We start from the raw sequence: 21,295 nt of genomic DNA on the forward strand, positions 1-21,295 counted from the left end.
AGGCTGACACGCCAAACCACAGACTGACACCCCAAACCCTGTTAGAACACCCCAAACCATAGGCTGACACCCCAAACCATCATCTGAGCACCCAAACCCTGGTCAGGGCACCATAAACCACCATGTGAGCACCCCAAACCCTGAGTTGAACACCCCAAACCACAGACTGACACCCCAAACCCTGGTTAGGACACCCCAAATCACCATCTGAGTACCCCAAATTCTAGTTAGGGCACCCCAGACCACAGACTGGCACCCCAAACCCTGAGTAGGGCACCCCAAACCCCAGACTGACACCCCAAACCCTGAGTAGGACACCCCAAACCACCATCTGAGCACCCCACATCCTGGTTAGGGCACCCCAGATCACCATCTGAGCACCCCAAACCCTGAACAGGGCACCCCAAACCCTGAGTAGAACACCCCAAATTATGGGCTGAGCACCCCAAACACTGATACGGCACCCCAAACCACCATCTGAGCACCCCAAACCCTGGTAGAACAGCCCAAGCCCCAGGCTGACCACCCCAAACTCTGGGTAAGCACCCCAAACCATCATCTGAGCACCCTAAACTCTGGGTAGAACACCCCAAACCACCATCTGAGCATCCCAAACCCCTGGTAGGGCACCCCAAACCATGGGCTGAGCATCCCAAACTCTGGTAGAACACCCCAAACCACAGACTGACACCCCAAACTCTGGTTAGGGCACACCAAACCACCATCTGAGCGCCCCAAACCCCCGGTGGGGCACTCCAAACCACAGGCTGACACCCCAAACCACAGACTGAGCACCCCAAACCACAGACTGACAACCCAAACCCTGATAGTGCACCCCAAACCACAGGCCAAGCACCCCAAACTCTGGGTAAGCACCCCAAACCACCATCTGAACACCCAAACCCCTGGTAGGGCACCCCAAACCATGGGCTGAGCATCCCAAACTCTGGTAGAACACCCCAAACCACAGACTGACACCCCAAACTCTGGTTAGGGCACACCAAACCACCATCTGAGCGCCCCAAACCCCCGGTGGGGCACTCCAAACCACAGGCTGACACCCCAAACCACAGACTGAGCACCCCAAACCACAGACTGACAACCCAAACCCTGATAGTGCACCCCAAACCACAGGCCAAGCACCCCAAACTCTGGGTAAGCACCCCAAACCACCATCTGAACACCCAAACCCCTGGTAGGGCACCCCAAACCATGGGCTGAGCATCCCAAACTCTGGTAGAACACCCCAAACCACAGACTGACACCCCAAACTCTGGTTAGGGCACACCAAATCACCATCTGAGCACCCCAAACCCTGGTAGGGCAACCCAAACCATCATCTGAGCACCCTAAACTCTGGGTAGAATACCCCAAACCATCATCTGAGCACCCTAAACTCTGGGTAGAATACCCCAAACCACCATCTGAGCATCCCAAACATTGGTAGGGCACCCCAAACCACCATCTGAATACCCAAACCCCTGGTAGGGCACCCCAAACTACCATCTGAGCACTCCAAGCCCTGGTTAGGGCACCCCAAACCCTGGTTAGGGCACCCTAAACCACCATCTGAGCACCCCAAACTCTGGGTAGAACACCCAAACCATGGGCTGAGCATCCCAAACATTGGTAGAACACCCAAACCATGGGCTGAGCATCCCAAACATTGGTAGAACACCCCAAACCGCAGACTGACACCCCAAACTCTGGTTAGGGCACACCAAACCACCATCTGAGCACCCCAAATCATCATCTGAGCATCCCAAATCCTGGGTAGGGCACCCCAAACCCTGAGCAGAACACTTCAAATTATGGGCTGAGCATCTCAAACCCTGGTTAGGGCACCCCAAACCACCATCTGAGCACTCCAAACCCTCATTAGGACACCCCAAACCACCACCTGAGCACCCCAAACCCTGCTAGGGCACCCCAAACCCTCGTTAGGGCACCCCAAACCACCATCTGAGCACCCCAAACCCTGGTTAGGGCACCCCAAACTCCAAGCTGAACACTCCAAGCCCACTTTAAGACACCCAAACCCCTCCATAACCTCATGCCATGCCCAAAACCAGCAGCTGCCCAGTTCCTCCCAGTCTCTAGCTGGGCCAGACCAAGGTGGCAGCTGTGATGTGCTGAGAACATTCTGGAGCTGAAGCCCTAAATTGAGCTAGGAGTGCCCAGTGCCCATCTTGCCATGGTGCCCCTGTGCCCAGCGTGGGAGCTTGGGCAGCTCTTAGGTGATAAAATAGCTTTACACTTTATTAAATATATTAAATCTTAATCATTAAATAGTTATGTGGCAAAGCTGGTTCTGCTCGACGTCCCATCCTGGTCATGTCCAAACATCTCCAAGCATGGGGTGGATTTTGGGATGGCGAGGAGCGACGGGGGATGAAGCTGGCTGAGCCAAAACACCTCAGAAAACACCAAAACATTGGAAAAGAGCCAAGAGGGCACTGCTTTGCCAAGGGGGATGCCAGCTGCTGGAATGGATGACCTTAAAAATCATCCTAAATCACTTTGTGATCATCCTGACGCTCAGACCGCTCTGGACGCTGGCAGCTCCTCAGTTTTTGGGATCCCCACAATCCAGGGTGCAGATCCAGGGAGGTGCCAACCTTTGGCAGGGAAACCCATCCCTCCTTTAGCGGGCACCGCGGCTCTGCCGGGAATTCCTGCCAGCGGCGGGCGGGTCCGGGCAGCTCCGCCTGGATGGAGCCGGCGCTGGGCGGGTGCCCCTGGGGCTGGGGGTGGCTCTGCCCTCGGTGCCCATCGGGCTGGGGGTGGTTCTGCCATCCGTGCCAATCCTCAGGTGCCCCTCAGGGTGGGTGCTCCGAGGGCTAGGGGTGATTCTGCCATCGCTGCCCCTCGGGTGCCCCTCGGGCTGGGGGTGGTTCTGAGGGCTGGGGGCGGTTCTGCCATCGCTGCCCCTGAGGTGCCCCTCGGGCTGGGGGTGGTTCTGCCGTCGGTGCCCCTCGGGGTGGGTGCTCCGAGGGCTGGGGGTGGTTCTGCCATGCATGCCCCTCAGGTGCCCATCGGGCTGGGGGTGGTTCTGAGGGCTGGGGGTGGTTCTGCCATCCCTGCCCCGAGGTTTGGGGGTGGTTCTGCCGTCGGTGCCCCCAGTGCTGGGGGTGGTTCTGCCATCGCTGCCCCTCGGGTGCCCCTGGGGCTGGGGGTGGTTCTGAGGGCCAGGGTTGTTTCTGCCGTCGGTGCCCCTCAGGGTGGGTGACCAGCTGCCATCCCCGCCGGGCACAGCCAGACGCGCCGCTATCGGATGTCGGATCCAGGGATATTTTTAAGACCGGGTGATTTTTCAGATTCCTCCTTTGGCGTCGGATTTTTTTTTCCTTTTTTTTTTTTTTTTTTTTTTCCACGCTTGCAAATTCACCCGGCTGGAAGGAGGAGCGGGAGAGGCGGGAGCTGCGAGCGAATCCCCTCCCGTGACCGGAGCCATCCCGTGCCCGGCGCCGCCCGTCCGTGGCTCCGGTGTCCGGTTCCCGGCGCTCACTGCTCCGGTTTTGGCTTCCCGGCGGAATTGCTGAGCTTCTTCAAGGTCTTTTTAATGCGCAGGGCGGTGAGACGGGCGGAGGGGCTCTGGTACCAGCACTCCTTCATGATCCTCGCCAGCGCCGACAGAACCTGAGCGGGAGGCACAAAAAGAGGGGTAAAGGCTTTGGTGGGTTTGATGGGCAGGGTGAAAAATGCCAATCGCTTGATTTTAAAAATGTGAAAGTTTAATAGTAAAAAACGGTTATAAAAATAGTTATGTAAATATATAAAGTTATAAATGTAACTATATAAAGTTATATTTATAAATATGTAGATATAAATATATTGTTATAAATATAACTATATATTTATAAATATAACAATAGTTATAAGTTATAAATATAACTATATATTGTAAATTGTAAATTAAAATGGATTTCTATCCTGGAAAATTTTCACTTTGCTTCATCATTTAAATAGTTATAGTTTATATATAAATAAATATATATATAGTTATATTTAAATATAACTATATATAAATATATATATAGTTAATATGTGTTACTATACTATATATAATAAATATATAAAACTATATATATAGTTTATATATATTAATATATATAGTCAATATATAGTCAATATATATATAAAAATATATAAAATATAAAAATATATATATTATATATAAATATATATACATATAAAAATAGATTTCGTTTATTTAAATATATATAGTTATATTAATAGATATTTAAATATAAATATAACTACACATATATAAATAAATATACTCTTTGTTTTTATTGTCTGATATTGTCCTAATCCAAATTGCCCAAATTATTATTACTCTAATTCTATTGCTATTTTTACAGTAATAAAACATTACTATAAAATATTACTATATTACTATATAGTAATATATTACTATAAAATATTACTATACAATATTACTATAAAGTATTACTATATTTTATAGTAATATTTTATAGTAATATTTTCTTACTGTAAAAATAATAATAGAATTAGAGTAATAATAATTTGGACAATTTGGATTTTTTTCACCCATTTTATTACTATTAAACTTTTAAAATTTTAAACCCAAGCGATTGGCATTTTCCAGTTTCCATTTTAACATTCTCTTATAAACTAAAACTATATTTAACACACTAATTAAGAAAATTAATACAGGCACAACTTTCTAACACAACATATATAATATTAATTTGAATATTTGTGAAAAGCCGAGCAGAAAATACACATTTTCACAGGGGTGGGACTCACTGGGTCGGAGAAGAGGCGGTTGGGGATCACGGGGGTCTGCTGGTCCACACACACGACCTTCTTCATGTCCTCGAAGCTGGGGTCGCTGGGCACGGCGTCGAAGAAGGGCGGCCGGTACTCCTCCACAATGCCTGAGGGACGGGGACAGTGAGGGGTTAAACCCATCCTCATCCTCACCCTCCATCTTCATCTTCACCCTCATCCTCATCCTCATCCTCATCCTCATCCTTATCCTCATCCTCATCCTCATCCTCATCCTCCGTCTTCATCTTCACCCTCATCCTCATCCTCACCTCCATGCTCATCCTCATCCTCGCCTCCATCTTCATCTTCACCCTCATCCTCATCGTTATCCTCATCCTCATCCTCATCCTCATCCTCATCCTCATCCTCCGTCTTCATCTTCACCCTCATCCTCATCCTCACCTCCATGCTCATCCTCATCCTCACCTCCATCTTCATCTTCACCCTCATCCTCATCCTCATCCTCATCCTCATCCTCATCGTCCGTGTTCATCTTCACCCCCATCCTCATCCTCCATCCTCATCCTCACCCTCACCCTCATCCTCACCTTCATCCTCACCCTCCATCCTCATCCTCATCCTCCATCCTCATCCTCATCCTCCATCCTCATCCTCATCCTCCATCCTCACCCTCATCTCCATCTTCATCTTCACCCTCATCTTCATCCTGACCCCCATCCTCATCCTCATTCTCATCCTCCATCCTCACCTCCATCCTCACCCCCATCCTCACCCCTGTCCTCACCTTCATCCTCACCCCCATCCTCATCCTCACCCCCGTCGCCACCCTCACCCTCCATCCTCATCCTCACCCTCCATCCTCATCCTCACCTCCTCATTCTCGTCCTCATCCTCACCTCTGTCCTCACCCTCCATCCTCATCCTCATCCTCATCCTCACCCGCACCCCACACATCCCCTATAGCAATGCGCCCCCTGTTGGCAGAGTGACCAAATTATCCTTTGTCCCCTTAAAAAGGAAAAAAGCCCAGAAGTTTCTCTCCTCAATGAGGTGAAAAGACCTCACAGGACCTGAGGGACTTCACCTCAAATTTAAGGAGAGCCAATGGGACAGGAGCCAAAAATCCCACCTGAGCAATTCACTAGATAAAGAACAAAGGAACTGATTGCTTTTGTGGGGTGTTTTACCAGGAGCAAGAACCTTGAGTTTTCTGTATAAAGAGATTTGTTATTTTGCCTTTTATTAAAACTTTTCTGTTTCCAACACCATCTCAGAAGCCATCCTGCTGATTTTGTGCCTTCTAAGGTAGCTGAGCTATCTTGGGTGTGATACGAATCTCCAAGAGCTTATGAGACCTTGCTCAAGGAGGCCGTTCTATCAGTGGAGTTTGTTTTTTTCCCTCTTGCATCTAGCTCAGGTTTTCTCTATAAGGAACTTTGTTATTTTTCCTTTTATTAAAACCTTTTTGTTTCCAACACCACCACAGAAGCTGTTATGAACGCCACCCGGCTGATTTTATGCCATCTAAGGTAGCTGAGCTATCTTAGGTGTGAAATAGATCTCCGAGAGCTCATGAGACCTCGCTTGAGGAGACCCTTATAGCAGTGGAGTTACTTTTTCCCCCTCTTGCTCTAACTCAGTTTTTCTCTATAAAGACTTTTGTTACTTTGCCTTTTATGAAAACCTTTTTGTTTCCAGCACTCCCACAGAAGCCACCCAGCTGATTTTGTGCCTTCTAAGGTGGCTGAGCCATCTTGGATGTGTTGATCTCCAAGAGTTTATGAGACCCGTCTCGAGGAGACCCAGATTTCAATCATGGGCTGCTGGAACTTCTCCCTGCACCCTCTCACCCTCTCCTGGGCACAGGGGGTGGTGGCACCACCGGTGCCTCCAGCGCCAGCCCCACCACGAGGATCATCACCGATAACAGCCCTTGGTGGCTGTTATCAGTCAGCCCTGCCAGCTGGCCCAGCTAATCTCGCTTTAATTCTTGCACATGTCCGTGTCCCCCGTGGGATTTAATGTTTCTGGGGAGCCTCGAGCCCCCAGCAGCTCCCTGCACCCCAAAACCTCATTGTGCCCTGGAGTTCCCCCCATCCCCGATCCCCTGAAGAGCGAGGGGTCCTGGAAGGGTTAAACCCAGCGGGCTGAAGGTCATTGCTACGCAGGGCTGGGGTAATTCGGAGTAAATGTGTCACTTGAGGGAGCCCTGGGGACATAAATGAGATTATCCCGGCCAGACTGACCCTCCCACCCCATCCGCCAGCGCCCACCAGTTAATTAACATTTAAATGGACTTTGCCGCGATGAGCAGCGCTGGCCAGGCTGCCCCAATTCCGTTCATCCCCAACTCGGGGGGATCCTTCCCCTTGTCCCAGTCGCGATTTCCAGAGCCAAACCCAGCGGCCGGAGGTCCCGGCCGTGGCCGCTTTCCAGGCAGCGCTTTGAAGCCGCTTGTTTTCTAATCAGCGCTGAACAAACAAAGCGCTGATTGAGCCTAATGGGCCCTTTAATCAGGGAGCCGGGTGCTGACACTAGATTACAGTGTTTATAATTTACAGCTAATCTTCTGGGCGAAGGAACAAAAAAAAAAAAAAAGAAAAAAAGGGAATAAGAAAAGGAGGGGAAGGAGGGAATGGAGGAGCCTGGAGAACAGGGAGCTGCTCACCGTTCACCACCGTTCTCCGGGTGATCTCCCAGAGCACCAGCCCGTAGGCCCAGATATCTGTTTTCTTGTAGGACTCGAAGCAGTCGGTGCGGATCTGCTCGCTCAGCACCTCGGGGGCCATGTAGCGCTTGGTGCCCACGCGGGGGTTGTTGCCGATGTCCAGGTAATCGCTGCCCTGGGAGTGCATCACGGCCAGCCCTGCGGGGACAGGGCACAGAGGCGTTTAGGGTGATTTTTAAGGTCATTAATTCAGCTGTAAAATGCTGGGATAACGGCCCTGAGCAGTCCATGGGGCTCAACATCCCTCAGGTCCCAAAACCCCAGGATGCCACATCCTTGAGGCGCCATCACCCTGGGGCATCTCATCCCTGGAATGTTACATCTCAGCAGTTCCACATTCTTGGAGCATCACATCTGTGGGGTTCCACAGCCCCGGAGCACCATGTCCCTGGGGTTCTGCATCTCTGGAGTACCACATCCCTGGGGTATCTCATCCCCAGGGTACCTCATCAGTGGGGTACCTCATCCCTGGGGGTAGCTCATCCTTGGATTCCTCATCCCCAGGGTACCTCATCCCCGGGGTGTTTCATCCCTGGGGTACCACATCCCTGGGGACCCTTGGGTGCTGCAGCTCTGGGTATCACTACCCTGGGGTTTCACACTCTTAAATGTCACATCCCTGGGGCACCACCCCCCCGAGGTACAACATCCCCAGAGTACCTCATCCCCGGGGTCCCATATCCCCAGGGTACCTCATCCCTGGGGTACCTCATCCTTGGGGTACCCCATCACTAGGGTACCTCATTCTTGGGGTATCACATCTCTGGGGTATCACATCACTGGAGTATCACATCCCTGGGCTACCCCATCTCTGGGGTACCCCCGAATACCTTATCCCTGGGGTACCACACTCCTGTATTCCTCATCCCTGGGGTACCTCATCCCTGGGTCTACCTCATTCTTGGGGTACCTCATCAAAGGGGTACCTCATCCCCGGGGTATCACATCCCTGGGGTTACCTCATTCTTGGGGTACCTCATTCTTGGGGTACCTCATCACTGGGGTATCACATCCCTGGGCTACCACACCCCTGGATACCTCATCCCTGGGATACCCCATCCTTAGGGCACCTCATTCTTGGGGTACCACACCCCTGGATTCCTCATCCCTGGAGTACCCCATCACTGAGGTACCTCATTCCTGGGGTACCTCCTGCCTGGGGTACCCCATCCCTGGAGGACCTCCTCTCTGGGGTACCTAATTTTTGGGGGTACTACATCCCTGGATTCCTCATCCCTGGGATACCCCATCCTTGGGGCACCTCATTCTTGGGGTACCACAACCCTGGATTCCTCATCCCTGGGATACGCCATCACTGGGGTACCCCATTCTTGGGGTACCCCATTACTGGGGAAACTCATTCCTGGAGTATCACACCCCTGGGCTACCACACCCCTGTATTCCTCACCCCTGGGGTACCTCATTTTTGGGGGTACCACCCCTCACCCCTCCACCTCACCCAGGTCTGCGATGCAGCACTGCCGGTTGCTCTTCACCAGGATGTTCCTGCTCTTCAGGTCCCGGTGGGCGATGGCAGGCTTGCCCTGCGTGCCGAAAATCTCCACGTGGAGGTGGACGAGGCCGCAGATGATGGAGGAGGCCAGGCCCAGGCAGGTGTCCACGTCCAGGGCTGTCCTCTGCAGGAAGTCGTAGAGGGAGCCGTTCTCGTGGTAGTGCGTGATGAGCCACAGCTGCGTGCTGGAGTTCCTGGACGTCATGTCAGAGGCGATGAAACCTGGCCAGGGACAAACAGCTAGGGTCAGGGAACAGCTGGGGAACAGCTGGGAAACACCAGGGAAACACCTTGGAAACACCTGGGATCATGGGAAACACCTGGGAAACAGCTGGGGTCAGGGAAGCTGGGGAACAGCTGGTGAACAGCTGGGGAGCATCTGGGAAACACCTGGGAAACAGATGGGATCAGGGAACCTGGGGAACAGCTGGGGAACAGCTGGGGAACAGCTGGGATCAGGGGATCTGGGAAACACCTGGGAAACACCTGGGGAACAGCTGGGGAACAGCTGGGATCAGGGGACCTGGGAAACACCTGGGAGGAGGGAAACTGAAAAACGCCTGGGATCAAAGACTCTGGGAAACACCTGGGATCAGGGACAGGGAGAAGCACCTGGGATCCTGGGAAACACCTGGGAAACATCTGGGATCATGGGAAACACCTGGAAAACACCTGGGAAACAGCTGGGAAACACCTGGGGACTCAGACCCTGGGGAACACCTGGGACCCTGGGAAACACCTGGGATCAGGGACAGGGAGAAACACCTGGGATTAGAGACCCCCCCCTGGAATACCTGGGACCCTGTGAAACACCTGGGATCAGGGACAGGAGAAACACCTGGAATCACAGACCCTGAGAAACACCTGGGATCGGGGAACCTGGGAAACACCTAGGATCCTGTGAAACATCTAGGATCAGGGAACCTGGAAAACACCTGGGAAACACCCAGGATCAGGGACAGGAGAAACACCTGGGATTAGAGACCCCCTGGAATACCTGGGACCCTATGAAACACCTGGGATCAGGGACCCACCCCGCTGTCCCCAGCCCTCATGGCTCACCCAGGATGTTGTCGTGCCGCAGCAGCACGGTGTTGTAGATCTCCGTCTCGCGGAACCACGACTGCTCGTCCCGCGAGGAGAAGATCTTGACGGCCACGCTCTCGCCGTGCCACACGCCCCGCCACACCTCGCCGTAGCGCCCTTTACCTGCCACAGCCATGCCAACACGTCACCCAGTGCCCCCAGGACCTGCTGGGAGCACCTGGATCCCGTGTGGGAGCACCTGGGTCCCGTGTGGGAGCACCTGGATCCCGTGTGGGAGAGCCCTGGAGCAGCACGGGTGTCCTTTTGGGTATTCAATACTTGTATTGAATTGATATCTATAGATAAAAGGACTCTGTAATCACCTGCAAATTGTGGTGTGTTTTTGGGAATTATCCCGCAAAAAGCATTCACTTTCTAACTTTAAACTGTTAGAGAGTCTTTTGATATTGATACTAGATCAATATCCATATTGGGAATGGGATGTACCAAAGTTATGAATATGCATTTTTATTTTGGGTATTCCATACTTGTATAGATAAAATGGCTTTGTAGTCACCTGCAAATTGCAGTAGGTATTTGGGAATTATCCTGCAATGAACATTCACTTTCTAACTTTAGACTGTTAGAGAGTTTTTGGATATTGGTACTAGCTCAATATCCATGTTGGGAATGGGATGTACCAAAGTTATGAATATGTATTTGTATTTTGGGTATTCAATACTTGTATTGAATTGATATCTATGGATATCAAAATCCATTGATTTTGGATATCAAAATCCATAGATCAATATCCAGGCTGGGAATGGGATGTACCCAAGTTATGAATCTGCTTTTGTATTTTGGGTATTCAATACCTGTATTGAATTGATATCTATGGATATCAAAATCCATAGATGAATATCCAGGTTGGGAATGGGATGTACCAAAGTTATGAATATGGATTTGTATTTTGGGTATTCAATACTTGTATAGATAAAATGGCTCTGTAATCACTTGTAAATTGCAGTGTGTATTTGGGAATTATCCCGCAATAAAAATTCACTTTCTAACTCTAAACTGTCAGAGAGCTTTTGGATATTGGTACTAGGTCAATATCCATGTTGGGAATGGGATGTACCAAAGTTATCAATATGCATTTGTATTTTGGGTATTCAATACTTGTATTGAATTGATATCTATGGATATCAAAATCCATTGATTTTGGATATCAAAATCCATAGATCAATATCCAGGCTGGGAATGGGATGTACCAAAGTTATGAATATGCATTTGTATTTTGGGTATTCCATACTTGTATAGATAAAATGGCTTTGTAGTCACCTGTAAATTGCAGTGTGTATTTGGGAATTATCCCACAATAAACATCCACTTTGTAACTTTGAACTGTTAGAGAGCTTTTGGATATTGGTACTAGATCAATATCCATATTGAGAATGGGATGTACCAAAGTTATGAATATGCATTTGTATTTTGGGTATTCCATACTTGTATCGATAAAAGGACTCTGTAATCACCTGTAAATTGCAGTGTGTTTTTGGGAGTTATCCTGCAATAAATATTCACTTTCTAACTCTAAACTGTTGGAGTTTTTGTCCATCACAGTTGGATATCGGCACTATATCAATATCCATATTTTTTAACGATCCACATTTTTTAATATCTATATTTTTTAATAAACCACAGCCTCCTCTGCTTACCCACACACTCCATGAGGGTGATCTGCCGAGCCACTGTCCTCTGGACAAGGAAAGGCAGCCCAGACCCGCTGCCCGTGGTGCAGTCGTCGTTCAGCAGGTCCTGCACAAACAGGGTGGCCATGGGGTCAGCGTGGTGGCCATCCCTACACCCACAAACACCTTGGGGACATCTGGGGTCCCTCACGGGGCTCACCCACCTCTAGAGTGCTGTCTCCCATCATGGATGCCTTCAGCATGAGGTCGGTGTCACCAAAGTCACTGTGCTTGTGGCGCTGCTGGGCCACCTTCCAGCAGAAGAGTGCCGTGAGCGCTGCGAGGACGAGGAGGGACAGCAGTGGGACGAAGATCATCAGGAGGAGGTTGGGTAGGGAAGGTGCCTTTACCAGGGCGTCTTCTCCTGGGTGGGGGAAACGAGGGTGTGGTGTTCACATTCTCTGAAAAAAATCCCTTCGCCCGGGATTTTTCTCCTGGGAAGATGAGAAGCCTCAGAGAGGAATGAAAGCAATGTTTGTCTGATTGATTCTGCCTGTTTTGCTGCTTTGGAATGTGGTCTGGAGATTGTTTATCCAACAGGGGATTGTTTGATTGTTTTCATGTGAATTGTTTTGACATTACGACCAATCATTGTCCAGCTGTGTCAGGACTCTGGGCGCAGTCACGAGTTCTCATTATAATTCTTTGTAACCTTCTGTCTGTATCCTTTCTCTATTATTTAGTGTAGTTTTAGTGTAGCATTCTATAATATAATGTAATGATAATATAATGTAATGATAATATAATATAATATAATATAATATAATATAATATAATAATATCTATAAAAGAAAATATATAATAATAAAATAAATCATAAATAATACATAAAGAAAATATATCAATCATATCATATCATATCATATCATATATCATATCATATCATACCATATCATATTATTATGTCATAATATAGTAATAAATTAACCTTCTAAGAACAAGGAGTCACATTCATCAATTCTTCCTTCGTCCTGGGGACCCAACCACATCCCCAGCCACGTGGGCAGCTTGTCCCCTGTCCCCTGTCCCCTGTCCCCTGTCCCCTGTACCTTGCAGGAAGATCTCCAGCTGGGCGTTGCACATGTGGAAGTTGCAGCACCTCATGCCGTACTGCTCCGTGATGGGCGTGTGGCAGTGTTCCAGAATGTTCTGGGAGAAGCAGCCCCGGTGCTGGGTGATGGTGCCCTCCTCCTTCCTCTTGCTGACGAAGCACACCTGGCCCGTGCAGTTGGGCTGGCTGCAGTGGGGCACGTCACAGGCACACAGCAGCTCCTCTGCGGGCACCAGGAAGGGACACAGGGTCACCCCACTGCCCACCCGGGAGCTTTGGTGGCTTTGGGGACAGGGACATTCTCCTAAAGGCTCCACATTTGGAGAATGAGCAGCTTGGGACCATCAGAGAAGGAGGGGAAGGCTGCTGTGGGTCCTCAGCCCATCCTGGAACCCCCCAGAAAATCTCCTGCTCCCAGCTGGGCTCCAAATCCCAACCCTGAACCTGGGGGTCCCCTGTTCCCACAGCCCCAGGAGGCTCTATGGGATGGGCTGTGCCAGCCTGGGATAGATCCAGCCCAGCAGCTGGGCTTAACTGGGATGCACTGGTTTACCACACACAGGGTCACATCCTGCCCACAAAATCCCAGGGCACATGGCACCTATGGGAGCCTGGGGTGAGATCAAAAACCCCAAACTCGGCCAGTGCCCTTCCCAGAGGGTGTTTTGGGAGCTGGGTGCCAAACCCAGGGTCCTTCCTGGAGTTTTTCCTGACTTCCCTGAAGTTGCTTTCCTGTGCCATGGTGGCTCAGATGGCAGCCACGCTCCCAAATTCCTAATTTAGCTCTGCCCTTTTGCACAGAAAATATCCCTCCTGGAATCAGGGAGTTCAGTGTGAGGGCAGCCAGACATCCAGTGGTGAGGGGACAGTGAGGGGACAGCAAGGGGGTGGCTCTGGTGGCCATCCTGCACTCCCTGTCCCCCTCCCCTGGTGCTGTGGGGTGCTGCTGGGGCTGGTTTGGGGTTGGTGGCTGTTGGGAAGGATGAAAGTTTGCCAAGAAAGTCTCACAGATATGTGTGCTTAGCAGAAAGACTTTTAAATGTTGAGTCTTATGAAAGAATAGAGATGGAAGCAGATTTTGATATGGAAGAAAATAATTGCTGAGCCAGTATTACTGGATAACCAAGAAGGCAAAAAGTTTGTTAGTTAGAAGGGATTTTTATGGCTTAGAGGAAAAGATAAACCCACCCCAAACAAGAAGATGTTTTTACCAAGCAGGAAGACAGCACAGGCAAACAAGGCAGCAAAGTTGCAAGTAGAAAAAAGATCTCAGAATTTTCCACTGCAAGAAAACTGAAAAAAACCTCTAGCTTTAACTGTAATGTACTGACTTTTAGTGATTGGAGAATAGTAACATGAATATGGTAATTACAGTAGTTATGATAGGCTATAGAAAACAGTTAAGGTGTAGATTGGTTCTGCTGTATTAAGACGCTCAGCAAAGAAAAGTATAAAATGCATTGTAACCAAAAGAAAAGTATAAAATGCATTGTAACCAAAAGAAAAGTATATAATGCAATGTAACCAAAAGAAAAGTATATAATGCAATGTAACCAAAACCAAAGGGTCTCCAGGCCTGCCTGCAGCTGGAGCTGACAGCTGTAGGCACAGCTCTGTCACCCCCAACCCTGGACTGCTGTAACCTGTTGGATGGAATAAACTGCATTTTGGAGAGCCCCTGGAGTCCCACATCTCCCATTTCGGCTCTTACAGTGGCGCCCAACGAGGGGCACCATCAGTAAGAGCCTGAATGAGGGATGTGGGTCTCCAGGCCTGCCTGCAGATGGAGCTGACAGATGTAGGCACACCACCACCATCATCATCATCATCATCATCACCACCACCCCTGGGAAAACCCAGATTTTTAGTATGTGGTACCAGCCTTTCCCTGTGGAAGGGGCTAACAGCAGGCCTGTTAGCTAAAGGAGAGAGAAGAAGCTGAGAAGCAAGAAGCTCTCTCTAAGGCTGTAACCAAGAAGACTAAAAGAAGTGAAGAATTGAAGAAAGATAAGAGAACTTTGCAGCTAGATGAAGTATTTTTAGAAAGTTAATTGAAGTCACTGTAACTTTTCACCAATAGTGTTATGTTGACTTATTGTGGCCAATATTTAAAGTAGAAAAAGCGTAAACAATTGAAAAGTGTGTAAAAAGTCAGCCGTGTTAAATAATAAAGAGTTGCCATCTGAGATTGCTTGTGGTGTCTACTTCGTGTCGTGACTGCCTTGACAGTGACATTTCCTCACGTCCCCTCTGGTGACAGCAACGCACTTTATCAACCACAATTGATATAATTGCTATAATAATACCACAATTAATACAATAATAAAATAAAATAAAATAAAATACAATACTAATAATGACAACAACAATATATTATATATAATAATATAATAATAAAATTAAGCTGAGATCCTCTCTGGGGGATGGCTCACCATTCCACAGGGGCACAGCACAGTCCCTGAGAAGCCCAGCTTCCTCCCTGGCTTTTATTTTGGGCTGAACTGCTCCCAAAAAAGGGTTTATTTTAACCTGCTGTCACCCCGTTGGCACTCACCGGCTGCAAAGCTGAAGGACAAGGTCATCAGCGCCAGCACCACCCGGCCACCAGCCCCACACGGCATCATCCTGGGGAGAGAGAGGGGGGTCAGAGCAGCCCCTGCGCCCCCAGAGCCCATCCCCAGCCCTGGGGGCTTGGGGAAGGGAGGGGAATTGCAGAATTCAGGCACAGACAGAGTGAGGTAAGATGTGTTTGGCTCCGGACATCCTGGGCACGGCCCTTCCTGAGAACAGATCCCGGGACATCCCGAGATCAGGAGACCTCCCTGGCATGGTGTGGGTGCCACTCGTGGCCCCACAGAGCTCAGGAATGTGCTGGAACCAGGTCCTTGCCACGTCCATGCAGCCCCAGCTCCTTCCTTTGTCCCGGTGATCCCCACACCAGCACTGCCTGTTAAATTCACATTCTCTGCAAAAATCCCTTCACCCAGGATTTTTCTCCTGGGAAGCTGAGAAGCCTCAGAGAAAAAGGAAAACAATTCTCATCTCATTTGCTTCTCCTGTGTTTTGCTCCTTTGGAATGAGTTTGGAGATTGTTTACCCCCAGGTGATTGTTTCATTGGGTTTCTGATGTGAATTGCTTTGACTCTTTGGCCAACCAGTGTCAGGACTCTGGACTCAAATTTTCGTTATTATCTTTTTGGGCTTCTGTAAGTATCCTTTATGTATTCTTTAGTATAGTATAGTTTAATATTCTTTAATATAATATAGTATTATAAAGTAATAAATTAGTTTTCTGAGAACATGGAGTCAAATCCATCATTTCTCTGTGCCAAATATACTTCCAAGGATGCTTCACATCCTTTGGAATGTGTTTGGAGATTATTTCATTGGGTTTCTGATGTGAATTGTTTTGATTTATTGGCCAATTACAGCCAAGCTGTGTCGAGACTCACAAGTTTTCATTATTATCTTTTTAGCCTTCTATAAATATCCTGTCTGTATTCTTTAGTATACAGTTTAATATTCTATAATATAATATAATATAATATAATGTAATGTAATGTAATGTAATATAATATAATATAATATAATATAATATAATATAATAATAAATTAGCCTTCTTAGAACATGGAGTCAGATTAATCATTCCTCCCAACATCGAGGCACCCCACAAATACAGAGACCCCTGAGAATTCTTTAATATAATATTGTATTAATATTAATATTATTAGTATTAGTATTAGTATTAGTATTAAAATTATTATTAATAATAGTATTAATAATAAATTAGCCTCCTGAGAACATGGAGTCAGATTCCTCATTCCTCCCAACATCGAGGCACCCCACAAATGCAATAACTCCCCGCTGTTCCCAGGGCTCCTGCTCCATAAAACCACAGCCCTGCTGATGCCACAGCACTGCTGGGGATCCCAAATTCGGGAAATCCTGCCCTTGGGATGGAGCCCAAATCCCCCACACCACAAGCAGCAGGGTCTCCCTCCTGGGGCTGCTTTTATGTGCACATCTTATCAATGACACAAACAGAGGTGCTGGGACAGCCAAAAATTCCTTGCTGAGCCTTTGGGGGGAAGTTTGGCTATTTTTAATCTTCCTTTTAATTTTTTTTTTAATTTTTTTTTTCTCTTTGTGAAAGAACCATTTGTGCCAAGGCAAACACATCCATCCCCCCCAGCCTCACAACCCCGGCCCCTCCTGGGCTCATTCTTCGTGTTCCCGACATAAACATGCCAAAAGCTCCGTTTCCTGCAATTGAAGAGCCCAGCCCAGGGCTGCTGGGACAGGAATCAAGATTGTTTAGATCCTGCCCTTGATGGGGAAGCTCAGTCACGCAAGGACGTGGCTGACCCAGGGCAGGCTCCAGCCCTGCTCAAATCGGGCTTTTCCTCCCCAAAATAACTCACTGGGTTGTGGCTCGAGGGGAGGAAACAGTGAGAAGATCAGTGAGCAGATCCTGGGTCCTGGCGATGGAGGGCAGGGCCTTGATGGAGGAGAGATGCCAGGCTGATCCATCCTTGGCTGGGCCAGGTTCAGCTTTGTTTTAAAATCCCAACCCCTCTGGAGCTGGGCTAGGATTGGGTTTATTTTAAATTCCTAACTGCCCCAAGAACTGGGCTAGGATCAGTTTTATTTTAAAATCCCACATTCCTCAAAGCTGGGCTAGGATCTGCTTTATTTTAAAATCCCAACTGTCCCAGAGCTGGGCTAGATCAGCTTTATCTTAAAATCTCACATTCCTCAGAGCTGGGCTAAGATCAGCTTTATTGTAAAACTCAATCCCTCTGGAGCTGGGCTAGATCAGCTTTATTTTAAAATCCCACATTCCTAAGAGTTGGACTAAGATCTGCTTTATTTTAAAATCCCAACTCCCCCAGGGTTGGGCTAAGATCTGCTTGATTCTAAAACTCAATCCCTCTGGAGCTGGGCTAGGATCAGCTTTATTTTAAATTCCCAACTCCCCCAGAGCTGGGCTAGGATCAGCTTTGTTTTAAAATCTTAACTCCTTCAGAGCTGGGTTAGGATCAGTTTTATTTTAAAACTCAACCCCTCTGGAGCTGGGTTAGGATCAGCTTTATTTTAAAATCCCAACTTCCTCAGAGTTGGAGTAAGATCTGCTTTATTTTAAAACTCAATCTCTTTGGAGCTGGGCTAGGATCAGCTTTATTTTAAATTCCCAACTCCTCCCAGAGCTGGGCTAGGACCAGCTTTATTTTAAAACTCAGTCCCTCCGATTCCTCACCCCCAGCCCCACATTTCTTGCAGCCCTGAGAGCTGCAGGATGTGTGATTTAAAAGGGAAGCTGAGCCTCCCAGGTGGTGAATTCCCTCCCTGGAGCCACTTCCCCAAAATCCTGAAGCATGAGACAGCTGCAGGATATTTGCCATGGAACACAAAGCAGCCAGGGCCTCACCCAAACTCTGCTGTGCACCAAACACCCCATGGATTGTTGTTGTTATTGAGAGCAAAACTTAATCCAGAGTGGCATCCCACAGGAAAAACATCCCAGGAAAGGCACAAATCAATCCTGGTATTCCCATCCCTGTCCCTTCCTTCCTCTTTTCTCATCGGGAGCTGCAGCTCATGGGCATCCAGAGCATCTTACCCTGCCTGCCTGGGGACTGGTTTATAATGTCTGGGATTTGTAGCATCAGGAGAAGGATAAAAAAACCAGGAAAATAATCTGGGATGGGACATGGGTGCTGGAAGGGAGCTGTGAGGCAGCTCCAGGGTCTGGAGCAAACCCTGGGCAAGGAGAATTTTCCAGTTTGAGGGTCTGGAGCAAATCCCAGGGAAGGAGAATTTCCCATCTCCAGGATCTGGAGCAAACCCCAGGGAAGGAGAATTTCCCATCTCCAGGATCTGGAGCAAAACCCAGGGAAGGAGAATTTCCCAGTTTGAGCATCCGGAGAAGGAGAATTTCCCAGTTTGAGTGTCTGGAGCAAACTCTGGGGAAGGAGAATTTTCCAGTTTCAGGACCTGCATCAAACCCCAGGGAATGAGAATTTCCCAGTTTGAGGGTCTGGAGAAGGAGAATTTCCCAGTTTGAGGGTCTGGAACAAACCCTGGGGAAAGGGAATTTCCACTCCATGAACATGCACCACACAAAGAGAGCAGCAAAACCCACTCGAGAGAGCAAAATCCACTCAAGACAGCAAAACCCACCCAAGAGAGCAAAACCCGCTCAAGAAAGCACCAAAATCCACTCAAGAGAGCAAAATCCACTCAAGACAGCAGCCAAAGCCTCTCAGGGTCACCTTGGTGCAGGGATTCCATGGCCTGTGGCTGCCCCAGCCCCTCAGAGGGCTCCAGTGGGAAGAAGCTCCATGGTTGGGGCTCTCCCCAGCTTGGTTTGTGGAGATGGAGCCTCTTTAAGTGACCATTTGGGTCTTTCTTGCCCTTTTCTTCCCGTTTTGCCACTTTCAGGGCCAGCCCAATCTCAGCCCCTCACTCCTCCCTCCATCCCTGCCCTTTCTGCCTGCTGGTTTTTGGCAGAAAAGTGATTTTTACACGTTAATAATTCTAATGAGAGACCTGGGATTTGGTGTGGAACAGGGGAGCCCTGAGGTGGCACATTCACGCAGCCCCTGCTAGCAGTGCTGTCAACTTTCTCTCCTTTTTCCCCACATCTTTTCAAAATACACCCAAATTCCCCATTTCCCACATCAATCCCAGCCTTCCTGCTGCAGTTTTTTATTATTCTTATTATTCTTATTATTCTTATTGTTCTTATTATTCTTATTATTCTAATTTCTTAATTCTTATGATTCTTATTTCTTATTATTTCAGCTCTTTAGCAAGAGCTAAATAATAAGGCACAGATCCTGCTGCCACCACACTGATGTGAGCCCTGATTTGTGCTCCTAACCCCAATTCCAGCCTCTCTAACCCTGATATCAACACCACAACCCCACAGAACACCAAGGAAATGGGGCCAAATCCTGATTTCCCTCCTTGTTCCCCACATCTTTTCAAAATACACCCAAATTCCCCATTTGCCACATCGATCTCAGCCTTCCTGCTGCAGTTTTTTATTATTTCACCTCTTTAGCAAGGACCTGGGCACAGATCCTGCTGCCACCACACTGGTGTGAGCCTTGATTTGTGCTCCTGGTCCCAATTCCAGCCTCTCTAACCCTGATGTCAACACCACAACCCCACAGAACACTAAGCAAACGGGGCCAAATCCTGATTTTGGGGGTGAAACCCTGAGCTAGGTGCAGCCCTGAGCTTGGTGCAGGCCCAAACACATGAGGAACCCAGTTCCAGCCTCTCTAACCCTGATGTCAGCACCACAACCTCACAGAACATCAAGCAAATGGGGCTAAATCCTGATTTTGGGGTTCAGTCAGGAGGGAATCCCCAACCCCATGAGTGGTTTTCTCCGCTCACCTCCAGCATCCAGGTCCTTTGGGGTACCCTGGGGCTGCCCAGTCCTTGTTGATCCCAGCCTTTCTGCTGCGGTTTCTTATTATTTCAGCTCTTTAACAAGGACCTGGGCACAGATCCTGCTGCCACTACACTGGTGTGAGCCCCTGGCCCCAAATCCAGCCTCTCTAACCCTGATGTCAACACCACAATCCCACAGAGCACCAAGGAAATGGGGCCAAATCCTGATTTTGGGGGTGAAGCCCTGACCTAGGTGCAGCCCCAAGCTTGGTGCAGTCCCAAGCCCATGAGGAACCCAGTTTCAGCCTCTCTAACCCCAATGTCAGCACCACAACCCCACAGAACACCAAGCAAACGGGGCCAAATCCTGATTTTGGGGGTGAAGCCCTGATCTTGGTGCAGCCCCAACCCCATGAGTGGTTTGTCCCCACTCACCTCCAGCATCCAGGTCCTGTGGGCTCCCCTGGCACTGCCCAGCCTTGGAGGCCTCTCCCAGCCACGATCCCGCTCCTGGATCCGCCTCAGCTCCGCTCCTGAGCCCCAACTCCGAGGATCTTCATGGATCTTCTCCCTTCCCACCACCCATGCCGCCACCCACGTCCCCCTTGGGCAGGGATTGTCACGATTGTCACGATTGTCACCCTTCCCCTGCCCAGCCCGGCTAGGCCACCCCGCTCTGTCCAACGCAGCCGTTTGGCAGCTGCTCTGCGGTCTGGATGTGGGAGAAGTCAAAAAAAAAAAATGTTTCTTATTACTGCCTCTTCCTGCCTGGCTTGTCTCCACCACTCCCAGCTAATAAAGCATTTCCTATTGCTGAGCACACAGCCACCAGCAGCCTCCCTTCCTCCCCGCTCACCGGGCCCCAGCTCCATCCTGGTTCCTTTGAGTCCCTCCTCGTCTGTCGCAGACATTTTTTTGCACTAAAAATCCTTCAGGATTTTCCCTTTTTCCCAGGAAAAAAAAAATGTGAACAATAGATATCTGCTGCTGTGGAATGCAACAGGTAGGTTTTTGATTGGGCCATCTTGGATGTTTGTAATTAATGGCCAATCAAACAGAGTCC

General features: G+C 48.9%; 1 protein-coding gene across 1 annotated transcript; it reads right to left on the reverse strand.

Moving 5' to 3' along the window:
• Window positions 1-3,440: 3,440 nt before the first annotated feature.
• ACVRL1 (activin A receptor like type 1) lies at window positions 3,441-20,923 on the reverse strand. Its single transcript, XM_054294177.1, has 10 exons — window positions 20,668-20,923; window positions 15,382-15,452; window positions 12,826-13,050; window positions 11,941-12,140; window positions 11,744-11,843; window positions 10,062-10,208; window positions 8,946-9,221; window positions 7,427-7,624; window positions 4,774-4,904; window positions 3,441-3,639 (listed from the first exon to the last, which is right to left on the reverse strand). The coding sequence occupies exons 2-10, from the start codon at window positions 15,449-15,451 to the stop codon at window positions 3,505-3,507; spliced, it is 1,482 nt and encodes a 493-aa protein (XP_054150152.1). The 5' UTR covers window position 15,452; window positions 20,668-20,923; the 3' UTR covers window positions 3,441-3,504.
• Window positions 20,924-21,295: the final 372 nt, after the last annotated feature.

The sequence above is a fragment of the Melozone crissalis genome, unplaced genomic scaffold (genome assembly GCF_028551555.1).
Source record: "Melozone crissalis strain CALT ecotype California unplaced genomic scaffold, PUWL_Pcris_2 ptg000222l_1, whole genome shotgun sequence".
Taxonomy (NCBI): domain Eukaryota; kingdom Metazoa; phylum Chordata; class Aves; order Passeriformes; family Passerellidae; genus Melozone; species Melozone crissalis.

Coding starts and splice junctions, on each gene's coding strand:
- ACVRL1 (XM_054294177.1), bottom strand. CDS start 15,451: ATGATGCCGTGTGGGGCTGGTGGCCGGGTGGTGCTGGCGCTGATGACC. Junction 11,844..11,940: donor TGGGAGACAGCACTCTAGAG/GTGGGTGAGCCC, acceptor CTGTTTGTGCAG/GACCTGCTGAACGACGACTG. Junction 10,209..11,743: donor CACCCTCATGGAGTGTGTGG/GTAAGCAGAGGA, acceptor TGGCTGTGGCAG/GTAAAGGGCGCTACGGCGAG.